General features: G+C 43.4%; 1 protein-coding gene across 2 annotated transcripts in view; it reads left to right on the top strand.

Annotated features, from left to right (window-relative positions):
• Nucleotides 1-24,640, top strand: part of LOC106562335 (cGMP-inhibited 3',5'-cyclic phosphodiesterase 3B) — an 88,364-nt gene extending 63,724 nt beyond the window's left edge. Inside the window, exons 2-16 of one of the 2 annotated variants that reach the window (XM_045689273.2) lie at nt 6,733-6,783; nt 8,884-9,132; nt 9,470-9,618; nt 10,807-10,910; nt 11,014-11,227; nt 11,368-11,465; nt 11,727-11,881; nt 12,857-12,985; nt 14,153-14,264; nt 15,138-15,251; nt 19,069-19,268; nt 20,358-20,561; nt 20,785-20,946; nt 21,431-21,671; nt 21,856-24,640. In XM_045689273.2, coding sequence (XP_045545229.1) covers nt 6,733-6,783; nt 8,884-9,132; nt 9,470-9,618; nt 10,807-10,910; nt 11,014-11,227; nt 11,368-11,465; nt 11,727-11,881; nt 12,857-12,985; nt 14,153-14,264; nt 15,138-15,251; nt 19,069-19,268; nt 20,358-20,561; nt 20,785-20,946; nt 21,431-21,671; nt 21,856-22,064 — 2,391 coding nt within the window. In that variant the 3' untranslated portion in view covers nt 22,065-24,640. Of the gene's footprint in view, nt 1-6,732; nt 6,784-8,883; nt 9,133-9,469; nt 9,619-10,806; nt 10,911-11,013; nt 11,228-11,367; nt 11,466-11,723; nt 11,882-12,856; nt 12,986-14,152; nt 14,265-15,137; nt 15,252-19,068; nt 19,269-20,357; nt 20,562-20,784; nt 20,947-21,430; nt 21,672-21,855 lie in introns of both variants that reach the window. The other variant, XM_045689272.2, reaches the window with a different exon arrangement.
• The last annotated feature ends 412 nt before the right edge of the window (nt 24,641-25,052 follow it).

The following is a 25,052-nucleotide window of genomic DNA, read 5'->3' as shown; positions in this document are numbered from 1 at the left end:
TCAGGCCCTCTATTGTGACTATATCAGGCCCTCTATTGTGACTATATCAGGCCCTATATTGTGACTATATCAGGCCCTCTATTGTGACTATATCAGGCCCTCTATTGTGACTATATCAGGCCCTCTATTGTGACTATATCAGGCCCTATATTGTGACTATATCAGGCCCTATATTGTGACTATATCAGGCCCTATATTGTGACTATATCAGGCCCTATATTGTGACTATATCAGGCCCTATATTGTGACTATATCAGGCCCTATATTGTGACTATATCAGGCCCTACACTGCGTGCACAATTATTAGTCAAATTGGATTACTCGAGATTAATTTTATTGTTGAACAAACACAATGCTCTCAGTCAATCCAAAATGTTATTGAACCTCAAACCTGAATGTTTAACAAAGGAAAAGTGAGTTTTGTCTTTCTCATGGAAATATATAAGTGTGCAGAATAATTAGGCAACTATTAGTGTGCAGAATTATTAGGCAACTAAATTACAAAAATAATTTCTCTCAACTAACTTGTTTATTCTCAATTTTTTGAGTAAGTGTAACAGATAAGTAACACAAAATGACAATTCTATAACATTTTTGGCCTTTCAAAAATATTCAGTGACCAATATAGCCACCCTTATTTTCAATAACTGCCATGAGCCTTCCATCCATGAAGTCTTTCAGTTTCTTGATCTGTTCACGATCAATTTTTGCTGAAGCAGCAACCACAGCCTCCCAAATGCTGTTCAAAAAGGTGTATTGTCTTCCATCACTGTAAATCTCACATTTGAGAAGGGCACCACAAGTTCTCAATAGGATTTAAGTCAGGTGAGGAAGGGGGTCAGGTCATTATTCAGGCATCTTCGAGGCCCTTGCTGGCTAGCCAAGCAGTGGAGTACTTGGATGCATGTGATGGAGCATTGTCCTGCATAAAGATCATGGCCTTCTAGAATGCTGAGGACTTCTTCCGTACCACTGTTTGACGAAAGAATCTTCCAGAAACTGGCAGTAGGTTTGGGAGTTGAGTTTCAGTCCATCTTCAACCCGAAAAGGTCCAACTACCTCATCCTCAATGATAGCAGCCCATACCAGTACCTCTTCTTCACCTTGCTGGCACCTGACTCAGTGGTGCCCTGTGTCCATTACTGATCCAGCCACGGGCCCATCCATTTGGTCCATCAAGAGTCACTTTCATTTCATCTGTCCATAAAACCTTTGAAAAATCTGTCTTCAGGTATTTCTTTGCCCAATCTTGACACTTCAACTTGTTAATCTTATTCAGTGGTGGTCTTGTTTCAGTCTTCTTGACCTTGGCCATGTCTCTGAGCACTTGACACCTTGTACTTCTGAACACTCCAGGTAGGTTGCAGTTCTGTAATACGGTGGCACTGGAGGATAATGGGTTCCTGGTAGTTTGACGTTTAATTCTTCAAGTCTTTTGCAGTTAATTTGTGCCTTTTTCTTCCCCATGCGTTTTTTTGCGCCCCAGTTGATTATTCGCAACAAAACGTTTGAATGTCCGGTGGTCACACCTCAGTAGTTTAGCTATTTAAAGGGTGTCACATCCGTCTGAAAGGCATTTTACATTTTTGGCTTTTCAGTGTCAGTTAAATTTCTTTTTTGTCCCATTTTACCTGACGTAATGAGGCTTATTAATAATTATGCACACCTTGATATAAGGTGTTATTCACTTTCGCCACACCCTCCCTCATTACACAAATACATATCACCTGAAAATTATTCAATCCAATAAGCATTCAAGTTAATATGGTTTGGAGTTTGAAAATGTGAATAGAAACAATGATAAGATCAGAATACTCACTTGCCTAATAATTGTGCACGCAGTGTATATTGTGACTATATCAGGCCCTGTATTGTGACTATATCAGGTCCTCTATTGTGACTATATCAGGTCCTCTATTGTGACTATATCAGGCCCTGTATTGTGACTATATCAGGCCCTGTATTGTGACTATATCAGGCCCTGTATTGTGACTATATCAGGCCCTGTATTGTGACTATATCAGGCCATGTATTGTGACTATATCAGGCCCTGTATTGTGACTATATCAGGTCCTCTATTGTGACTTTATCAGGCCCTATATTTTGACTATTCTAGGCCCTATATTTTGACTATTCTAGGCCCTATATTGTGACTATATTTGGCCCTATATTGTGACTATATTTGGACCTATATTGTGAATATACTAGGCCCTAAATTGTGAATATATTAGGCCTTATATTGTGACTATACTAGGCCCTATATTGTGACTATATTAGGCCCTGTATTTTGGCTATATCAGGCCCTATATTTTGACTGTATCAGGCCCTATATTGTAACTATATTGTGACTATTGTGACTTTATCAGGCCTCAATTGTGACCCTCTCATACAGATAACAATGTTCCAGTATGTTTACCTCCATTTCAATTTACAAGTAGAGTTGTGTTAAAATAGGAGAGGATGTAGCACAGCTTGATTTACAATCCTCCATATTTGCATTGGTATTGTTGTACACAGTATTGTACCATGTTACATAAACGTATGTGTTTGTATGTATAGCCTATTTGGATGTGTTCATCCTCATGACAATCCTTTTTCTGGTTAAGAATAACACATGATGCTCTCTTTTGACCTAAAAACTGGTGAATCTGTAATTAGGCAGGTGTGTGTGCGTGCATAATGTTGTTACACACACACACAGTGGCTAGCTAACAGGCCTGTGTATTGTGGCCATTGAACTCTGCTGTTGACCCACTTTCCCCTGTCTCTGGAACTGTAACATTCACTGTCAAATTATGTGTGAACAGAGCTTGGCATTTTTCGTATGAGACTACATGTAGAGGTGAAGAGGAACATAGTGTACAGAGAGATATGAACAGGCCGTGTGTGTGCATGCGTGCGTGCTCACAGAGGTGTGAACAAAGCGTCAGAGGGACACACGTGTCTGAGGAACACACTCCCTAGCTCCAGTCTGACAGCCAGGCCAGCAGCACGTCTCGACTGCGTCATCCACTACACTCCATGGCAGCCTCTCTCACTCCCTCTGTCACTCCCTCTCTCATTTCTCCCTCTCTCCACTCTCTCCCTCCGACCCATCTCTCTCTCTCCTCCGCCCCGCTCTCTCTGTAAACAAGCAGCCGTCCGATAGATCTATCCTCCGGCCCTCACCCGCCATCCCGTCGCCATGGCGTTTGAAGCATTGTTTGCTGGCCTCTGAGTTGCCATGGCAGTGCTTATTTGCTGTACTAAATGTTTGGCTGCGTTGTACAGATTCTGATGACAAACACGGAGCGTCCCGGTCTGATCAATGAAACTGTCTCTGATTGGAGAGGAAGGAACGAGGCCTCTCATAGAAGCGCAGCACAGACACATTTGTCATCCAATCTAACCTATTTAATGGCCTCGTATTCTTTGTGTCTGGTGTCTTTTGATGCAGATAAAATATGTTTTGGGATGACATTCCCCTGACATAAATGCTTTGGTTTCTGTGTTCATTCAGAGGATCTCTGGTCGCAATTCTTGGTCTCTGATACTCAATTATTATTTAGAACAACACTGGTATCACTCACACTCCCAGGGTGCATCACTCCTCACTACACCTGCTCTCACACTCTGTAGCAGTTTACTACTGAACACACAACCTAGACTAAGGGTCTTGTGCAATCACAAAGATATCCTTATTTACTCCGTTAGTTAAAGCTAAGAAACAAATGTCTTTGAGGATTACATGTTGGATTAATGTCAACGTTTACAATTATGTGAAACAAAGAGCACTGGATAATAAATTCTTACATTGCAGAAAGGATGTTGTTTTCATAGTTCACTGGAACGTAGTGCAGGGCTAACACTTAATAAGCATCAACGATTTACAGTGTAATTATAAGATTTATTTTACTAGGCACGTCAGTTAAGAACAAATTCCAATTTTCAATGACAGCCTAGGAACAGGGGCAGAACGACAGATTTGTACCATGTCAGCTCGGGGATTTGAACTTGCAACCTTTCGGTTACTAGTCCAACGCTCTAACCACTGCCCCAGATATGCTGTCCTCTCAGACAGTTGAGTTTAGTGCATACTGGTCTACTTCAATCTTACATAATGACTAGGCTTATACTGCCTGGGATTGGGCTTTGTGTCTATTTAGATGTCAATTGCTGTGTGTTTTTGTGTTTAAGTCTGAGAGGTGGTCTGTGACTAAAGACTAGAGAGAGCTGAAGTGTGTCCATCCATCCACATGCCTCTAATACACCCCCTTGTGGCCAGTAGAAAGAATACATGCTCTCTGAGTCTTGAGGGAATGAGTGTTTGCTCTCTGGGTTTAACATGGCGACTGACCTGTGTGTTCCTTCCTCCCTGAGAGGACATGTATAGACCTAATGATCACCCAGTATGATGGCAAACTGCTCCCAAGACACACTTACTTCAGGACAGACGGTTCTGCTCTGTCTAGACTATAGATCATTCACAGATACTGTTGGGTGTTTGTTACTGTTATTTTATTCTTCCCAGAAGTGGTAGTTAAACAATTTAAACTAATTTATAGGAAATATCCTACTTAAAATGTTTTATTGGAGTGAAAATACTGTCCAAAATGAGGCCAAACTAGTGAATTAAATACTATCAACAAATGGCAAAAATGGTATTGTTCTAGAGGTTGTACTGTAGATCTAGGCCTATCTAGACCAATTCACATCAATTCAACACCTACTGTAGATCTAGTTGTTGCAGTGTGTAGTAAGTAAACCTACGACCCAGTATGTGACAACGGAAGTTTAACACTCGTGGCATAGTAGCAGTTTGTCTGTGTGAGACTGAGCTCCTGTTTGGTGACTTTTCTCTGACAGATCATGTGGAAATGCTGGTCATTGACGTAATGGGGCTAGATAAGATCTGAGAGTACCATTGTTGACGTTTCATTGTGGTCGGCTGGTTACGGTGGTTTTCTTTTTGTATTTTACCTTTCTACAAAAGGCATAAGTTAGACACAATAGCCCTCTCTGTGTGTGTAGGCCTAAATAACACTCCAGCAGTTGAAAGTCCACAGTTTGGTAATTTGTCTATATAAGCTGTTTGACCTGATTCTATCATACCATCATGTGTTTACTTTAGGTTAACTACTAGAATAAAGTAACAACACTATCTCATTGACCTATTTAATATGCTACAACAGTTACACTATGTCTAATGCTGTAAAATAGACTGTTTCTCATTGACCTATTTAATATGCTACAACAGTTACACTATGTCTAATGCTGTAAAATAGACTGTTTCTCATTGTGGACCTATTGTATTAGAACTGATGCATGTGTTGAAGTACTTCACCTCTTATGATAAAACAACAATAGTTGGTTGTGATTAATGAATGCCTGCATGTGCACACACTATATGTGTGTGTGTGTAAAACTCAGCAAAAAAAGAAACGTCCTCTCACTGTCAACTACGTTTATCTTCAGCAAACTTAACATGTGTAAATATTTGTATGAACATAACAAGATTCAACAACTGAGACATAAACTGAACAAGTTCCACAGACATGTGACTAACAGAAATGGAGTAATGTGTCCCTGAACAAAGGGGGGGGGTCAAAAGTAAGTCAGTATCTGGTGTGGCCACCAGCTGCATGAAGTACTGCAGTGCATCTCCTCCTCATGGACTGCACCAGATTTGCCAGTTCTTGCGGTGAGATGTTACCCCACTCTTCCACCAAGGCACCTGCAAGTTCCCGGACATTTCTGGGGGAAATGGGCCTAGCCCTCCCCCTCCGATCCAACAGGTCCCAGACGTGCTCAATGGGATTGAGATCCGGGCTCTTCGCTGGCCATGACAGAACACTGACATTCTTATCTTGCAGGAAATCACGCACAGAATGAGCAGTATGGCTGGTGGCATTGTCATGCTGGAGGGTCATGTCAGGATGTGTCTACAGGAAGGGTACCACATGAGGGAGGAGGATGCCTGCAATGACAACAAACTCTGTCCGATGATGCTGTGACACAACGCCCCAGACCATGACGGACCCTCCACCTCCAAATCGATCGCGCTCCAGAGTACAGGCCTCGGTGTAAGGCTCATGCCCTCGGTCCAGCCTCTCTCAGCCTATTGCGGACAGTCTGAGCACTGATGGAGGGATTGTGCGTTCCTGGTGTAACTCGGGCAGTTGTTGTTGCCATCCTGTACCTGTCCCGCAGGTGTGATGTTCGGATGTACCGATCCTATGCAGGTGTTGTTACACGTGGTCTGCCGCTGCGAGGACGATCAGCTGTCCGTCCTGTCTCCCTGTAGCGCTGTCTTAGGGGTCTCACAGTACGGACATTGCAATTTATTGCCTTGGCCACATCTGCAGTCCTCATGCCTCCTTGCAGAGTGCCTAAGGCACGTTCACGCAGATGAGCAGGCTGTTTTGGTGTTTTTCAGAGTCAGTAGAAAGGCCTCTTTAGTGTCCTAAGTTTTCATAACTGACCTGAATTGCCTACCGTCTGTAAGCTGTTAGTGTCTTAACGACTGTTCCACAGGTGCATGTCCATTAATTGTTTATGGTTCATTGAACAAGCATGGGAAACAGTGTTTAAACCCTTTACAATGAAGATCTGTGAAGTTAATAAAAAAAAATCTAAATATCTTTGAAAGACATGGTCCTGAAAAAGGGACGTTTCTTTTTTTGCTGAGTTATATATCTGTAACGCACACGTCCTAGCAAGGCCTCCTGACTGATGTCTGTTTCTCTTTTTCAGATGATCCTATGGGACTGGGATCTGAAACAGTGGTACAAGCCCCAGTATCAGGTTAGTGTGTTTTTTCTCTCACTCTCTCACAGACAGACAGACACAGACAGAATATACTCCTCTGGATACTGTATATCACTGTTAGACTGCACATGTGCTCTATCATTCACATTAGGGTTGGGGATCATTTCATATTTTACTTCCAATCCATCCATGGACTGAATTTGAATAACATGAATACAACTATAGATCATCAACCCTCATAGGGTAACAAGAATCCTCACAAGTGAATTAGATTTCCCAGAGAGGGCATTGAATTGACAAAATGTAAGTAAAAGAGGGTACTGACTGAAAATAGTATTAGTGTAGTAACTGTAATTTAGTCATATTTCAAAGAATTGAGGCTTGAATTAATAAGTAGAGAGTAACTAACTTCAACCTTTTAGGAAATCAGATTTATCTCGATACATTTTGGAGAGCTTCCACATAATCTTTCTAATCTAGTATACTGGCCTTGTGTTTCAATTTATTGTCAAATCGCTGACACACATTTTATGCTAGGTCTTTATGCATTGTAAAATGGAAGCATCTGTGTTTTTGTAAGTGTGTGTGTGTATGTGTGTGTGTGTGTGTGTGTGTGTGTGTGTGTGTGTGTGTGTGTGTGATTTTGTGCCTTGGTTGTGTGTTGTCATCCTGTTGGGGTCAACAGTGTTTTGCAGACACGCTGTACAGGTAGATCAACAGGAAGCTGTGCTCCTCTGACTGACGTCTGCCCCACTCATCACTCACCACTCATTGTGGCCACAGAGCCGGGCCTTCAAAAGCAGCCTAGTTCTCCAAACCCTCTAGTATTTTATATGGGGTCTATCAGCACAGCAGCAGTCAGTAGGATAGGCAGGGTGAAGAGGGGTAGGGGTGCAGGCAGGATCTCCGTCAGCGTCATGACATACACACAGCCTCCTAGCTGTCGTCACTGGGCCAGGGAAGTGCTAGCACTGCACTTTTACTCCACACACAGGCACACACACCAGCACCATTCCCTGCCAGCACCATTCCCTGCCAGCACCATTCCCTGCCAGCACCATTCCCTGCCAGCACCATGCCCAGCCAGCACCATGCCCAGCCAGCACCATGCCCAGCCAGCACCATGCCCAGCCAGCACCATGCCCAGCCAGCACCATGCCCTGCCAGCACCATGCCCAGCCAGCACCACTCCCCTTTATTACTGACATCACTGGTCCAAACAGCCTTTCAATTACCCAGCATCAATGCCATGGGCTCAGCACCCGAGCCTGTCTGCCCTTCACACTACCCTCCACTGCTGTAAGAGGAGGAGTGACAAATACAGCCCCATCACAATGAGGCCAGCAGTGTCCTGTTACAGCTATCTGACAGTCTACCTGCGTATGTGTGATACCTGTAGATGTCCTGGGCCCAGATTCACCAAACACTTTTTACGCAAAAACGTAAGAAGCTTCTTAACAAGAAGAAAAGAAGTTCATATGTGCAGATCCTCAAAAATGTCTTAAGAATGATTTTCTCATGAACTTCTCAGATGTCTTCTTATGAACTTCTTAACTATCTTCAGATGATTGTCGTTAGGCAACCCAGCCAGCTAGCTGTCTATCTAGCAATGGCAATCATGTTAGCATATTTTTAATTGGGATTACTGGTCTAAAATATGAACTTGGGTCAAAAAAAATTAACACCGAAACTTTCAGATGAAGTTTGTGAGTCAAATGAACATGTTCAATAGCTGCCATTAGCATATTCTTTCACTGCCATGTGTTTAAGACAGGGGTTTAGCTATCTGGGAATTCCAAGAAGAAATTAAATGACTTAATTCAATTTTTGCTTAAGTAGATACATAAGAAGTAACATAAGAACATTTCCAATAATCTTTTTGAGGAATAGCAACTTCGCTTAACGTTCTTCATAAGTCCATAGTTAAGGAAACAATGACAATTAAGAAGGAGTTTCTCCGTCAGAAGGTTTTGTTTGGTCATTTAAATCCTTTCTGGGTTCATTAGAAACAGTGTAAAGGAATGAGGAAAGGACACCAGGCTCTCTTTAGTACAGTATCTACTGTATGTTTGTGTTGTGCTTGCTGAATGAGGCATCTCTCTGACATGTGTCCCCTTGTCTCCTCCATGTCCCCAGGGAGCGGTAAGCGGTAACGGAGTGGACCTGTCGGTCATCAACGAGGCCAGGAACATGGTGTCTGACCTGCTGATGGACTCGTCCCTGTCGCCACACACCGTCTCGTCCCTGCGCAGCGTCAGCAGCCTCATGGGGACCTTCTCTGGCTCCTGTCGGCCCAGGGTCAACCCCTTCACCCCCTTCCCAGGTTTCTACCCCTGTACCGAGGTGGAGGACCCTGCAGAGAGGGGCGACAGGAAGCCCCTGAAGGTGGGCCTTCCAGCAGCCTTCTGAATGTGATACTAGCAGGTCATAACTAACACACAGACAGAAGCCTGCTGAGACTAGCAGGCCAACACATTATCCACTAACACATTATCCACTAACACATTATCCACTTATACATGGTATCTTATCCTCTTAATGAATGTTCCTCTTCTATGTGTTCACCAGTGTTACGTAGACTTAGTTTTGTTGTTTTTAGTTGTACACCTGCTCTACTCTGTGTAACCTGGTGGTGCGCTGAATATAGATCTGCCTTTGACTGTGCTATAGCATCATTGACCATAATGTAATAATGTCTCCCTCCTCCCCTCCACATACCTAGGGTCTTAGCAGCAGGAACAGCCTACCAACCCCCCAACTCTGCCGCGGCTCCACCTCCTCCCCTCTCCCCCCTCTGGAGTCGGCCTCCTCCCGCTGGGAACGCAACAACGGCAAGAGACCGGGACCCCACCCTGACCTCAATATGGCCAGGTACGATGAAACAGGCACCTTGACCTCAACATTACCACACACACACACAGTGACTTCAATATGACCAGGTACGACCACACACACCTTGACCTCAACATTATCACACACACACCCTGATCGCAATATGACCAGGTACGACCACACACACCTTGACCTCAACATTATCACACACACACCCTGATCGCAATATGACCAGGTACGATCACACACAGGTGGGACTTCAGAGTTCAGACACCAGGTTAAAGGTTAAAGACATGCCCCGGTAATTTGGCGACTAATAAGTATTTTTTCGGCTGGATGTGTCAATGTGTAGTTCATACATGCATAATCTATGAGCAGAATTACTGTCTTACCTCAATTAGCCACTAAATCCCTAGTTTGAAAGTGACTTTTTTCTGGAAGCTGTGGTTGCCATTTTCTCTACATTTACCCCCATGTGGACTAGCCCCCTAACAATTAGAGTTTTAGCCAATGAGCTTCAGCCCTTCACCATTTGAGTGACAGCTAGCAAGACACACACACACAGTAGAGAGAGAAAGAGAGCAATGACTTGGTGCCCTATCTGGACATTACATTTGCATGGTAGTACGGTGTTTTCAGGGACCACTTTTGCACACTGGCACTACTTTCAGAACTACTGGCTAAAAGGTATAGAAACGTACTGGAGAATATCTTTCAAGGTCAGGTCATTTTCAACATGGCACACTCCCCATCTTTACCCTGATATGAACAAGCAGGCCCTCCCTCAGCAACACTTTCTTTGTTACCATGTGTCTTTGATTAAACTCCCTGAAGATGTGGTTCCCCTTTATATCCACTGGAGGGCAGTAGTGGTCAAGCTCTGTAAGCTGATATGCCTAACAGATAATGACCATAACATTCCTTCATTCTCTTTGTTCTAACATTGTTTAGATGACTCACTTGATCTTTTAGGGATCTTTGACTTCTTCAAGGATACATTTTCAACGTTGATTTTCATTATCTTACTTTGAGCACCAAATTAGTCATATAATTAGTGTTACTGTATGCTATGTAACATTTCTCTAAGTTCATCTTTATACATAAGAGTAGGTGTGAAAAAGTTCATCTTTATAATGGTGTAGATTGAATATGGAAGCATTTTAACTGATGTTGTCTCATTAGTTCTAGCAGTAAGTGCCATTGTGTGTGTGTGTGTGTGTGTTCCAGCACGGGGTCTCTGTCCAATGGGCCCAATGCTAACCTGTTGACCATCCCTAAGCAGAGGTCCTCCTCTGTGACCCTGACCTACCATGCCGGGCCCAGGAGAGCAGGTGAGACCATGAGGATTTACTGTACACACAGGTCTGATACACTGTGTGGAAGTGGAATGTGTTTTTAAGTTGTTTGACTTTGACTATCTCTCTTGCTCTACAGGTGCGTCCCCCAGTCTGAGTCCTGTCAGCTCCCCGAGCCACAGTCCTCAAGGGGGAGGTCTCTCCTCTCAGGTCACGCGCCCCCCGGTGGAGTTCCCCGACACAGCTGACTTCCTCACCAAGCCCAGCGTAAACCTGCACAAGCCCCTGGGCTACATCCTCAGCTCCCCTGACTTCCAGGGGCCCTACCGCAGCCCTGCTCCTCTGTGCACCAGGTAGGGCGATCTACTACCCCCTTCCCCTACCTCCTCCATTATCTCCTGGTGTTGTAGAGCCAGTTCAGCTGTAGCGTTGCATTTCCCAATGTGTGTTGATGATAATGGCGGCTGTGTTTGTCCCTCTGCTCAACCTGTAGCTGTGGTCGTCAGATGCTGAAGAACATGCCCAGTATGGAGGCAGGGGAGGGACACCTGCCATTCACTGGTCATGCTGAGGCCCAGCGCAGACGCTCAGGTATGACACCTGCTGGAATGTAGCCTCACTCTCACAACACAAACTCACCAGCATCATTAACAGGAATGGAAGTATGTTGTACAGACACATAGGCTGCACAGTGTTTTTGGGCACACACCCATGGCTTAGCTTATTGTTTCCACTCTCAAATGACTGAAAACCATTTGGACATGCTGTACCAGAGTCAATTCATTAGAATAATGCTCCCCCCCGAAATGCGAAACTAGTGGTCAACTCACTGATGTGTCTCCTCCACAGCAGGTGAGGGGTCAGAGTTCATGGGGGAGGCACTGATCAGGGAGGAGAGTGTGGAGCCCGAGTCGACGGGGGACAGGAGTCCAGACGCAGGGAGCCGGGGCCAGACAGACGAGGAGGAGCAGAGCCCCACCGCAGATCAGCAGACTCAGGAAACAGAGGTACGCAGTGCTACAGTATGCTAAGGGTGCATTCCCACACAAGCTAACGGAGGGGTATGAGCTATGTACCATTTTGAGAGTGTTTTGGTAGTGCGTTGTTTAGCACAACCTCATGCAACCTGACTCGCCTCCCCTCCGCTACTCCAACGTACATTGTGTTGGCTCTGTCATTTTACTCTGTGTTGCCCTGTGTGAATGCACCCTAATGCTAGGCTAACATACCCGCGCTGCAGACTTAAGAAGCAAAGGTAGGCTACGCTGTTACATAAGAGTAGCTTTGAAGGGATATGTCTCAGTCAATGCTAACACCTTACAGCATTCGTTAGCCTTCCTGTGTGTAGCATTGCTGCCGCTAAACTATCCCAACCAGGAGACTCCCTCTGAGTGAGAGAACACACTCAGGCCAACACATGTAACAGTGTAGCTAGCTATAGGATGTGTCCTCTAGTTAGTTCTGGGAACACAGTAAAGGTTTTCCTCAGACACTCATTGGGTGCATGTCTTTCAGTCTGTTGTGATGTATCTAACAGCCGTGTAAATCCAGTGTGATGGGGGGTAGTGTTGATCTGGCTCTGTCCTGGAATGCCCCCGCCGTTTACTTGGGCTGTGCTCTCACTTTCTTTATTGGACAAACCAAGCCTTGTTAAATCAAGCCAGCTGTTAAGCCAACTGTGTAGGGTTCATCTGAGGATTCTGTGGGGTAATTCAAAAGTGAATTATTCAAAAGCAACTCATACAGAGTCAGTCTGGAGCCTGCTTTCATCTCCTTAACAGAGGAATGAGATTCATAAGATTTACGATGTAGTGTGTGTGTGTGTGTGTGTGTGTGTGTGTGTGTGTGTGTGTGTGTGTGTTAGTTAATGATGTGTGTGTGTGTTTTATTATGTGTGTGTGTGTGTGTCTACCTGCATGCTTGCATGCGTGTGTGTGTGTTTTAAAATGTGTGTGTGTGCTGTGGTCCTCTCCTGCCTGTAGGGTGAGTTCAGACTAGACCCCCTGCTGGAGAACCACGATGAACTCATGGAGAAGATCAACAGCTGGAACTTCCAGATCTTTGACCTGATGGACAGAACAGGAGGGAAGACAGGAAGAATACTCAGCTACGTCAGTACAACCACATACCAACCATATAGCAACCATCTATCTGTCATTACGCCATGATCTGTTACATCAGGTATTCCCAAACTGGGGGCAATGCCGTCGGGGGTAGTCCAAATAAAAATGTGATTCACATTTTATTTTTTAAATTAAATTTGGGGAGAAAAAAATTCTTCACATTTTCAAACAGTATTTTCCAACGGGGCTATACATTTGGGTGAGGGTTTTTTCTTGCCTGAGTAGCCTCGGTTCACTGCCTAAAATAAAATTAAACCATCTAGTGTTCAGAGAAATAACAACACAATGTCAAATACAGGTAGCCTAGTCAAATAATTAACATCCAATCACGTTAACCGTTACCCTCTCGTGGGAATTCCACTAACGGTCCGTATGTAGCCAAACGTAGCTACTGCTCATGTTGGTATCTGTACTGATGGTTTAAAAGCCATGACAGGAAGACATAGTGGAGTGGAGACGGGCGTGCAAGCAGTTGCTCCCGACACCACTTGGGTACACTGCAGCATCCACCGAGAGGCTCTTGCTGCCAAAGGAATGCCTGACAGCTTGAAAGACGAGCCGGGTTGTGACAAACTCACACTCATTCTTATGTTTAATAAATGTATCGTATAGTTTGTGTGAGGCAGGCTTACAATGATGGCAAAAAACAAAATTTGAGAGTGCGCTGACCCTGGTGCCATCTGTGTACTGGCATTGCCCCCAGTACACAGATGGAGGTTGAATGTTTGAAGGGGTACGAGACTATAAAAAGTTTGGGAACCACTGTGTTACATCAATTAATATTTGAATAAGCAACACCTGGGCTGTATCCCAAATGGAATCCTATTCCCTATATAGTGTACAAATTTAGACCAGGACCCATAGGGCTAAGAGTAGTTTTGTGATGCAGCCATTGAATGTATTTGGAGAAACTCACTTGAATGATTGGTTTAAATGTTGAGAACGGTATGATCCCCATTACTGATATTTGACTGTATGATGTCCCGAATGCTCGTGGTGTTCTTGGGGATTTCTCTATGTGCTGTTTTGAGTACACTGTTCTCCCAGTGTCTCACTGTTTGTGTCTGAGGGGAATGACTTGGTTAATGTAAAAAAAAAAAAAATCTTTAGGTTTTAAATTAACCTGAGTGTTTTATTTGTTGTCTTTCTCCCCAGGTGACCTATACTCTTTTCCAGGACACTTGTCTGTTTGAGATGTTTAAGATCCCTGTGAGGGAGTTCATGTCCTATTTCTGTGCTCTGGAGAACGGCTACAGGGATATTCCCTGTGAGTATAGTGCTGCCTATGCTTTCTTCAGTCCAGCCACAAATCCCATATTAACGCTTGGTGTATTGTCTACTCAGATGTAGAAATGATCAGACCTGGGTGAAAAACATGAAGGTATGGGCCTCCCGAGTGGCACAGCGGTCTGAGGCACTTCATCGCAGTGCTTGTGGCGTCACTACAGACCCGGGTTCGATCCCAGGCTGTGTCACAACTGGCCGTGACCGGGAGTCCCATAAGGCGGCGCACAATTGGCCCAGCGTCGTCCGGATTAGGGGAGGGTTTGGCTGGGGGGCCTTTACTTGGCTCATCATGCTCTAGCGACTCCTTGTGGTGGGCCGTGCGCCTGCAGGCTGACTTCGGTCGTCAGTTGAACGTTGTTTCCTCCAACACATTGGTGCTGCTGGCTTCTGGGTTAAGCGGGCGGGTGATAAGGAGCACGGTTTGGCGGGTCATGTTTCGGAGGACGCATGGCTCGACCTTCGCCTCACCCCAGCCCGTTGGGGAGTTGCAGCAATGAGACAAGATCGTAATTGGATATGACAAAATTGGGGGAGAAAAAAGGGGGGAAAAAGTATATACAAAAAATAACATGAAGGTATTTGAATGGCGCTTAATTACGCTAGTTTAGACTATTCCAGGCAGCTAAATTATGCCCACTTCAAGTATTATTTGAAATGATTTACCCCGGTCTAGAAACTAACCATAGGGTTGTCATGAAGTAGAAATAATAGGCCTACAGTTCACTACATACAGCATGACATGCAGACATGCACCATCATATGTAATATTAGCTTATACCTCATGTACATGATGTGGTGAAGTATTACTGTGACTGATGTGTGATGTCCTGTGTGAATCTCTGCCTGTACTCAGATCATAACCGGGTCCATGCCACTGACGTGCTCCATGCTGTCTGGTACCTGACTACCCGGCCTGTCCCAGGGTTCCAGCAGATCCACAATGAGCATGTGACAGGAAGTGACACAGGTAGCACTATTTCTGTTCTCTTTATTTCATTTTGCCTCAGTAGGTATAACCCTGGACTTCCCCGAGCCCTCATTTATTACCATAATATACCACAATATGCCACATATTTATTAGCATAATTAGTGAAGACCACTCTAGATTTCATACATACTTCCTATTATTAGTGTGGTTGCTGAAGGCAAGACAACTCTAGATTTCATACATACTTCCTATTATTAGTGTGGTTGCTGAAGGCAAGACCACTCTAGATTTCATACATACTTCCTATTATTAGTGTGGTTGCTGAAGGCAAGACAACTCTAGATTTCATACATACTTCCTATTATTAGTGTGGTTGCTGAAGGCAAGACAACTCTAGATTTCATACATACTCTTATTATTTGATTTCTCCCGCACGCTCTAGAGCTTAAACGATTGAAGCTTTTTAACACAAAACCAACTTCCAAATGTGCAAACTGCCCCAACTTAGATTTCTTGACAAAATATTTGTTATATCATTGATATTTTTTAACTACAACATTATTTAATATGATCTCCAATGCATTTCAATGGCAAAAATGTGAGACCTATCTCCTCTTTCACCGTTTAACCTCTATGGGACCCCTTCCCGTTCTCATCCCGTTAACGGGATTGATTTTGACAACAGCCAGTGGAAAATCAGAGCGCCAAATTTAAAACGGCTAAAATCTCATAATTCCGTTTTCTCAAACAATCAACTATTTTACACCATTTTAAAGATAAACTTCTCGTTAATCTAACCACATTGTCCGATTTCAAAAAGGCTTTACGGCAAAAGCATAAAATTAGATTATGTTAGGACATAAACTTCACAAGAAACACCACACAGCCATTTTCCAAGCAACTAGATGCATCACAAAAACCCAAAACACAGCTAAATGAAGCACTAACCTTTGACGATCTTCATCAGATGACACTCCTAAGGACATTATGTTACACAATACATGTATGTTTTGCTCGATAAAGTTCATATTTATATCCAAAAACAGCATTTTACATTGGCGCGTAATGTTGTGAAATGTTTTCCCTCCAAACCTGCCGGTGAATGAGCACAATGAGCACACACAGTACGTAAATTCTCATCGTAAACATTGATCAATATAGAAGTGTTATGCACAGAATTATAGATACAGTTCTCCTAAATGTAATCGCTTTGTCAGATTTAAAAAAAGGTTCACGGCGAAAGCACAATTTGCAATAATCTGAGTACAGCCCAGAAGACACCAACAACTAGCAAACAGAAACCCGCCATCTTGGAGTCAATAAAACTAAGAAATTACATTAAAAATATTCACTTACCTTTGATTATCTTCATCAGAAGGCACTCCCAGGAATCCCAGCTCCACAATAAATGTTCGATAAAGTTCATATTTATTTCCAAATAATCCATTTTGTTCGCGCGTTAGGTTCACTATCCAAATCCACTACGCGCATGCTTACTTAGTCCAGACGAAAAGTCAAAAAGTTATACTATAGTTTGTAGAAACATGTCAAACAATGTATAGAATCAATCTTTAGGTTGTTTTTATCATATACGTTGAATAAAATTCCAACCGGACCTATCCGTAGTCTTTAGGAGTGAATATGAACTCAGCTCGCTCCCAAGTCATTGCGTGTGACTTGAGCCCATGCCTTATAATGGGACACCAGTTTACCACAGCTGGTATTCCCTTCAAATTCACCATAGAATCTTCAAACACCGTTCTAAAGACTGCTGACATCTAGTGGAAGCTTTAGGAAGTGCAAAATGAACCCTAAGTCACTGTATACAGTCAAGGCAATCACTTGAAAAGACTACAAGCACCAGACTTCCCACTTCCTGCTTGACTTTTTCTCAGGTTTTTGCCTGCCATATGAGTTCTATTATACTCACAGACACCATTCAAACAGTTTTAGAAACTTCAGAGTGTTTTCTATCCAAATAAATCTACTAATAATATGCATATTCTAGTTTCTGGGACAGAGTAGTAACCTGTTTAAATTGGGTACGTTTTTCATCTGGCCGTGAAAATACTGCCCCCTAGCCCTAAGAGGTTTTAAGCTATCAATGCTAAACCAATGTTGAGATGTTCAGACTGACCCTACTTAGATTTTATACAGATTCTTTATACGATTTATACTTTTTAAATTGTAACAAATGAATCTACAAGACCAACTTTAAAATGTTCAGACTTCTTTAAAACTTATATAAACTATAATCCATTTAAATTTGCATAGATTTACAAAACATGGATTCATTGCCAACCGTAGTAACACAGTGGTAGACATTTTAAATGCTACTGCTTTTTAACCATTTCAACTACAAACATTAAAACAACTTAAGCATTTTCCAAGCAAACTATTTAAATTAGCAACATTAGTTTAAAATAACCCACCAACAGCAGTGATGGCTAGTGGGAGGAGCTATAGGAGGACAAGCTCATTGCAATAGCTGGAATGTAATAAATGGAACGGTATCAAACACATCACACATATGGAAACCACATGTTGGACTCCATTCCATGAATTTCATTACAGCCATTACAATGAGCCCGTCCTCCAATAGCTCCTCCTACCATCCTCCTATAGCCCCTCCTCCTCCATCTTCCCTCAAGCTATAGACAACAAACAAACTTTCTCATGTTCAGGCTATCCAATCAATCAATCGATCAATCTTTCCACCCATCTATACTTATTCAACTGAATTAATTAACATGGGGTTTGAATGAGAACCATAGAAATACAGTGGTATCAAAATTAAGTTACCAACGTTAAAACATTCAGGCTAGCCTAACACACCTTCATAAACAATAAACTATTTTAATGTAGAACACATTAGCAAAACACTTCATGGATTCAATTTCAACCATGAGAACACACGCGCATGCTTACTTAGTTAATTTCAAATGCTACTGCTCTTTAACTATTACAGCTACATACATTAAAACAACTTCAAAACTTTGTAAACTATAACAATTCAAATTAGCATAAATTGGTGTTTAATAACCCACCAACAATAATAGTAACTCTTGAACTGTTCAGAGACACCAAACCAACATTCACATGTTCAGGGTCGGCTATTCAATCAATCAATCATTCAATTCTCCCATCTAGCTACTCTTTCTACTTTAACCAGTCAGTACCATTAGTATTGTATTCACTATAACTACTCTAACTTATTTCACAACCATTAATACTTTAAGACATGCTAGCAAGCACACATTTTCTTTAGGAAAGGGACTTTTCTAGTTCTAGCCTCTTGATGTACCAGTGTAGGTATTCCTGTAGTGTGTGGCCTTTTCTCGGCAGACACCAGATGGTTTAGTTTAAAATGCCAGGATCCCCAGTCCCATCCCTGCTAATTATATTTTATGTACTGCATCTTTGATCCATCGGAAATGATTTAAAGCTCGCTTGCTGACTGATCCTTCAGTAGCTGCCAGAGGAGCAGCTGCCTTCTGATAAAGAGAGGGGGAGGGAAGGGTGGAGAAACAGAGAGGAAGAGAGAGGGGAGATGGGATGGTGAGCAAGCCTCTGTCGTGATAGAGATCTGTCTGTGCTGAGCTCAGCGTGTTTAGGGCTTATTTTGGCCCTTTTCATTTTTCAAATGGAGTGCAGTAGTATGAGTCACTGGGCCACCAGCTTAACCTGCCTGTAGAATTCCTACTCTACATACTTTGTTCTTAATGTGACACTAGTTCCCTGTTTTCACTTTATAACACAGTCAAGTCTTCTCCAGTCAACTCCAGTTATGATGTAGTTCCAGTGTGAGGTCCCAGTATGTCGTTGCTGAAAGCTGCTGTCTGTGTCTTCTCTCTAGATTCAGACAGTGGGATCTCGCCGGGCCGGGTATCATACGCCTCCTCCAAGAGCTCGTCCATCTCTGACGACAGCTATGGCTGCCTGGCGTGGAACATCCCTGCTCTGGAACTCATGGCACTATATGTAGCAGCTGCCATGCATGACTATGACCACCCCGGTCGCACAAACGCCTTCCTCGTAGCCACTAACGCAGCTCAGGTAAGTGTTATTATCCCCAAAGCCACTGCTCTACCATCTCAGCTAGCAAACCCACACCTGTTCAACAGTAAAACCTGTATCAGGAAGAGAAAGTTCAACCTATCCCGTCACTTCAGTTAGTGTTCCCATTTGTATTCCCACATGCTGTTAAGTCCCAGGAAAGGGGAAGTGTTGTGCTTGTGTCACAGACGGCATTCATTTGGTCCCTGTGACTCATAGATGAGATTTTTATTGGCCTAAAACCTTCTACATAGACAGGTTCTAATCAGCCTTGGATCTCATGGTAAAAGCAATGAAGAGAGGGACTGGTATAATAGTACACTTAGTTCACATGTCAGGGAAAGGTTCCCACAAATCCTAAGAATTCAGCGAGTTCCTTTTCTTGCTTCAACATTATGGCAAAGGTTGGCAAACAAACTATACCACTGTATAAATAGTGTTTTGCACTGTCATGACCTATTATAGCACTGTGCATACTGTCTAGGTTGTGTTTTCCAACCCTGGTCCTCCAGTACCCCCAACATGACACATTGTTATTGTAACCCTGGTCAAACACACCTGATTCAACTAATCATCAAGCCCTCAATGAGTTGAATGAGGTGTGGTTGTCCAGGTCTACAACAAATGCTGGGGGTACTGGAGGACCAGGGTTGGGAAACACTGGGCTATGTGATATGTGAAGCAACAGTTCCAGGTATGTGATACTGTATAACAGGATGGCATTTCATTACATTGCTAACCTGACATGTGGGCCATGCCTTCCTCGTTGCCACTAACGCAGCTCAACCCTGACATATTGATTAACAGTATGTTGACAGTCAATCAATCACCCACCTGTCCACCATGTCTAGACCAGCTGCATTATTTAGTCTGAAGCACACTGACCCCAATTCCTCTCCCCTGCTCACCCCTCCCTCTTTTACCGTTCCCTTCTTCAACCTCCTCTTTCCTATTTTACCCTCTCCTTTCTTCTTCTTGTCCTCTGACCCACCCGCATCCCTCTCCACTCGACCTACCCTTCCTCCTACTCCCTCTCTTCTTCCCTCATCCACTTCTCCTCTACCGCCGTCTCATCCCTCTGTTCCCCAGGCGGTGTTGTATAATGACCGTTCGGTCCTGGAGAACCACCACGCTGCTTCGGCCTGGAGCCTCTACCTGTCCCGGCCAGAGTTCAACTTCCTGGCCAACCTGGACCACGTGGAGTTCAAACGCTTTCGCTTCCTGGTCATCGAGGCCATCCTCGCCACAGACCTGAAGAAGCACTTTGACTTCCTCGCCGAGTTCAATTCAAAGGTTTGAGATGATGATGACGAACCTCACATTTTCAGAAAATATGTTTCCATTCTGTTGATGCTTTGTTTTTCCTGTCATTTCGATACTGGCAAAGGCAATAACAATACGTCTTATCTTTATGGCTAATAGAGTTGATCCTTAAAGGAACATGCTGGATCTCTGTTAGAAATGAGGAGCCTGGCAGTCATAATCACTGTATGAATGTTTGTGTTGCTATAAATAGGTGAATGATGTGAACAGTCCAGGAATCGACTGGACTAATGAGAATGACCGGCTGCTGGTGTGCCAAGTCTGCATTAAGCTGGCAGACATCAACGGGCCCGCCAAAGGACGCGATCTGCACCTCAAGTGGACAGAAGGCATTGTCAATGAGTTTTATGAGCAGGTATGGAACCCCTCCACTCAGCATGGCCCACATGTCAGGTTAGCAATGTAATGCCATGCCATGCTGTTATACAGTATCACATACCTGGAACTGTTGCTTCACATATCACATAGCCCAGTGTTTCCCAACCCTGGTCCTCCAGTACCCCCAACATTACACAGTTTCATTGTAGCCCTGGACAACCACAACTCATTCAACTCATTGAGGGCTTGATGATTAGTCAACAAGTTGAATCAGGTGTGCTTGTCCAGGGTTACAATAAACATGTGTACTGTTTGGGGTACTGGAGGACCAGGGTTGGAAAACACTGACATAGCCTACCCAGAACTGTTTCTTCATTTACTGATGTCTGTTACTGCTAGAATCAACAAAATGTCACATTTATCCATTTAGGAAGTTAAGTTAAATTAGATTAATGAATAAAACAATCTTAATTGACAAATTAGTGAAAATGTTTGTCTGCCTGTCTGTCTATCATCTACAGGGGGATGAGGAGGCCACTTTGGGATTACCCATCAGCCCCTTCATGGACCGCTCTTCTCCTCAGCTGGCCAAGCTGCAGGAGTCCTTCATCACACACATCGTGGGGCCGCTCTGCAACTCGTACGACGCCGCTGGCCTGCTCCCTGGCTACTGGATCGACGAGGAGCGCTCTGAGGATGAGGAAGAGCAGGTGGAGGACACAGAGACTGATGAAGACGAGCTGGAGGAGGAGCTCGAACCAAGTAAGATGTCATTTTCTATCCTTCTATCATTCTGAATTGATATATGATCATGAATTGACACATTTATAATTTTAACATTGAGCATTTAACATTTCTATCGAGAGCAGGATGTTTTTTGTATCATTGATATTGCGACTAAAAAGCTATGGGATGTTAATCTTTTTTTGTGTGTTGTCCCTTGCAGAAAGGAGAAACGGCCGGCGTCGGCTGTTCTGCAACATCATGCAGCACCTGACAGAGAACCACAAGGTGTGGAAGAAGACCATCGAGGAGGAGGAGAAGAGCAAGGAGAAGCAGCAGGCCGACAGCCTGCCTCCCAGCCTGTCCCCTTCGCCGTCTGACGACCAGATCCAGGTCATTCAGGAGGAGGAGGAAGGAGAGGAGCGTCAGTAGCAGGAGGAAGATGAAGAAGAGGAAGAGGAGGGACAGAGCCAGGATGCTTGGGAAGGGCGGAACAGTGAAGGCGAAAGTCCTTCAACTCCTCCCTCTTACACTCACACACACATTTAAACACACACAACACATACATACACACACATATTATAGACATATACACAAACGCATACACACACAGGATGACCCTGCTGGATCTCCACACGTTGAAATTGTCACTGTGCCGACACGCTAATGCAGTCATGTTGTTTTGAAAAAAGGCCTTACTACTGTGAGGGGATTCCTGCTGCAATGGTGGGAACCCCACTCCTATGCACTTTCACCCCATGGAGAGTAGACCAAGAACAAACACCAGAGCTGAGGACACTGGTGTGGAGAGGAAGAGAGGAAAAGGATCTGGACGTGCCCTCCATGGTGATCTGGCTGTAATGCTGCCTTGAACGCAGAGCACTTAACTCTCCCTTAGGTACTAAAACAAATCCTATGATTTAAAATGAAAGGAAAAGAAAAAACACCTTGACGTGGTTGACATCCGTTACCAAAGCGAACAGTTCAAACGTGGAAAGACAAGAGACTGAGACTGTTTCAGGCTCACTGTCAGGAATATTCTCGATCTATATATCAAATGTGCCTGTCTGAACCTTTACTGAGTCCCCTGGTCCAGACCCTAGGTTGGTCTGTGCAGTCCTCTCCCCTTGCTGGCGACACGAAACACTGTATCACTGACTCAGTCACAGAGACATTGTGGAAATGTTGACTGAAAATGAGCATTATACCTGCATCGTTTTTGATGCCTTTTATTCATGTGTACCACCTGCCTTCTATGTTTCCTTCTTTTTTGTTGTTGGTTTAATTTAGTTGGTGTGAGCGTGTGTATGTGTGTGTTTTCTTCAGGAACGCTTGGTCGCCAGTCATTGAAATGTTATCGGAGATGAGATGTTCTCTGTTGTTCCAATGGAGTGCTGTTCCAATGAAGGGATGTTTTTTTCGTTTGATTATATCTATTTTTTCACGGTTACTCAGGATTCTCGTGAAGTTGAATAATTATTTTGCAAGAATTGAAGTAATTGACTTTAAAACAAAGATAATTAAATCTCGGTGATTGAAATAGTTTTTAAGCTTTGTAAGAACAACTTGAAAAACAAACACATTCAAGCAATTGAACTGCTCCTCTGTGATAGAGCAAAGTATGTCCTGTGTTTCTGTCAAACTCCGCTGCCCCGCTGGCGGCGCCGTTGGCTTGATCTTCTAAAGACCTCACTGTAGAATTGGGATCCTTGATTGTCAGTTGACTGCAAAAGACCTGTTTGCAGCAAGGCAACATTTTGTACAGTAAAATCCCATGATTATTCATGTACCAGTATAGGTAAAGGTGTTTTTGAGTGCATTGCTGTTGGCATTGTTTTTACACATACTCTGTCTAGCTAACCTTTTCATTTCATTTGTCATTCTACAGACACTGATGTTTTGACAAAAACTATAGATCTTTGCCAAACCCACAACCAGGCCAGTGCGTAAAGAAGTTAAGTAATCCAGGGTTTCACCTTCACTTTGGTTTTGTTTTTATATTGTCTTATTCTCTGTACCATAAGACAGTTTAATACTAATAGTTCTATATTTCTGTCTGTAAAAACTCTAGGCATTCCACTAGAAAAAGAGTTTAATGTAAGAGATGGCAGACCTGCAAGCCGAACTCACTTATCACCCTATCAAGTCATTTTCTCTGGAGAAGGAAGTTCTCAAGTAGGCAGTGTAAATCAAGCTAGTATATTTAAAGACAAAAAATATATATAAATGTGCACATTTTACTACCAAACAAGTGTTTAGCCTCTGCACAAAAATAATATCTGCATATAAATATACTGTATAAATATATTATATTTTTAAATTAATCAACAGAATGCATCTGTTTTCTACACACAGCTGACATATATTGTACATTGAGACCCTGTAATTATCATCCTGTTTCCAGAGTTTTTATCTTATACTACAGATGTGGGGTTTGGTGTTTTTCTTTTGGGTTCAGCGTCTCCCTGCTCCTTATCACAACCACTTTCTCTCTCTTGGTAATCTCTGTTAACTCTATGTTGTCTACTCAGTCCACCCAACCAGTGCCAAACTGTCCCTGCTCACTGCCCAGCCTCTGGGCCCCCATACACTGGGCTTGTTATGGTTGGCCCCAGAGGTCTCTCTGAGCTCCATGTCCCACAGCAGGCTCAAAGTGATGCCGGTGAAGCCCAGCCCAGGTGTTGTGGAGGAGAGCTCACGACTCCTAGTCCGTTCGGGTTGAGCGACACCGCGTCTCTTAAGTTCTGATGGTGAATTGTGATGCCTCTGGAACCTCCAGCCACCTCCCCCCACATTGTATGGCTCATTATGTTGTAAAAGTTTGTTTGTTGGCTTGTCACTGTGCAGTCTCACGAACCACAGTGTCCTCTAATGTTCTTGTCATAAAAGCATCTATTATGTAGCATTGAGATATGTATGTCTATTGTAACTGTTCAACCATATCAAAATTGTGGGGGAAACTGATTTTTGTTATTTATAGCTGTCATAAAACACCATCCCTAAAATAACTGTTCTCTCAAATGATTTTATTGATACACACACCTACTCAATTGAGTAGTGTGTGTGTGTGGCATAAAAATCCCCTTGAATGTAACTGTGTGTGGCATAATAATCCCCTTGAATGTAACTGTACTATAACTTTGCCCGTAGTGTTTAGATCCTCCTGCCGACAACCACAGTTGGAACACTGATGTTTGCTGAAATGACTGCAATGTCACAGTTTCAATATTTCCAATGCACACAGACAAGCCGCTTATCCTGGCAAATTGGCAGTGTCTGTCTACCTCAGCATAACTTTCTGAGAAGTGCAGTTACTAGTTAATAGAGGTATGCTGGGTGCCAAAAATAGCTAGAGGCATCAAATCAATATGAAATATTACCCAGTAAGTCTGATGTATGCACAGCACAGCATTGCATTGG

Source organism: Salmo salar, chromosome 11, assembly GCF_965601325.2.
Source record: "Salmo salar chromosome 11, fSalSal1, whole genome shotgun sequence".
Taxonomy (NCBI): Eukaryota; Metazoa; Chordata; class Actinopteri; order Salmoniformes; family Salmonidae; genus Salmo; species Salmo salar.
This window is presented reverse-complemented; position numbering and strand designations above follow the sequence as displayed.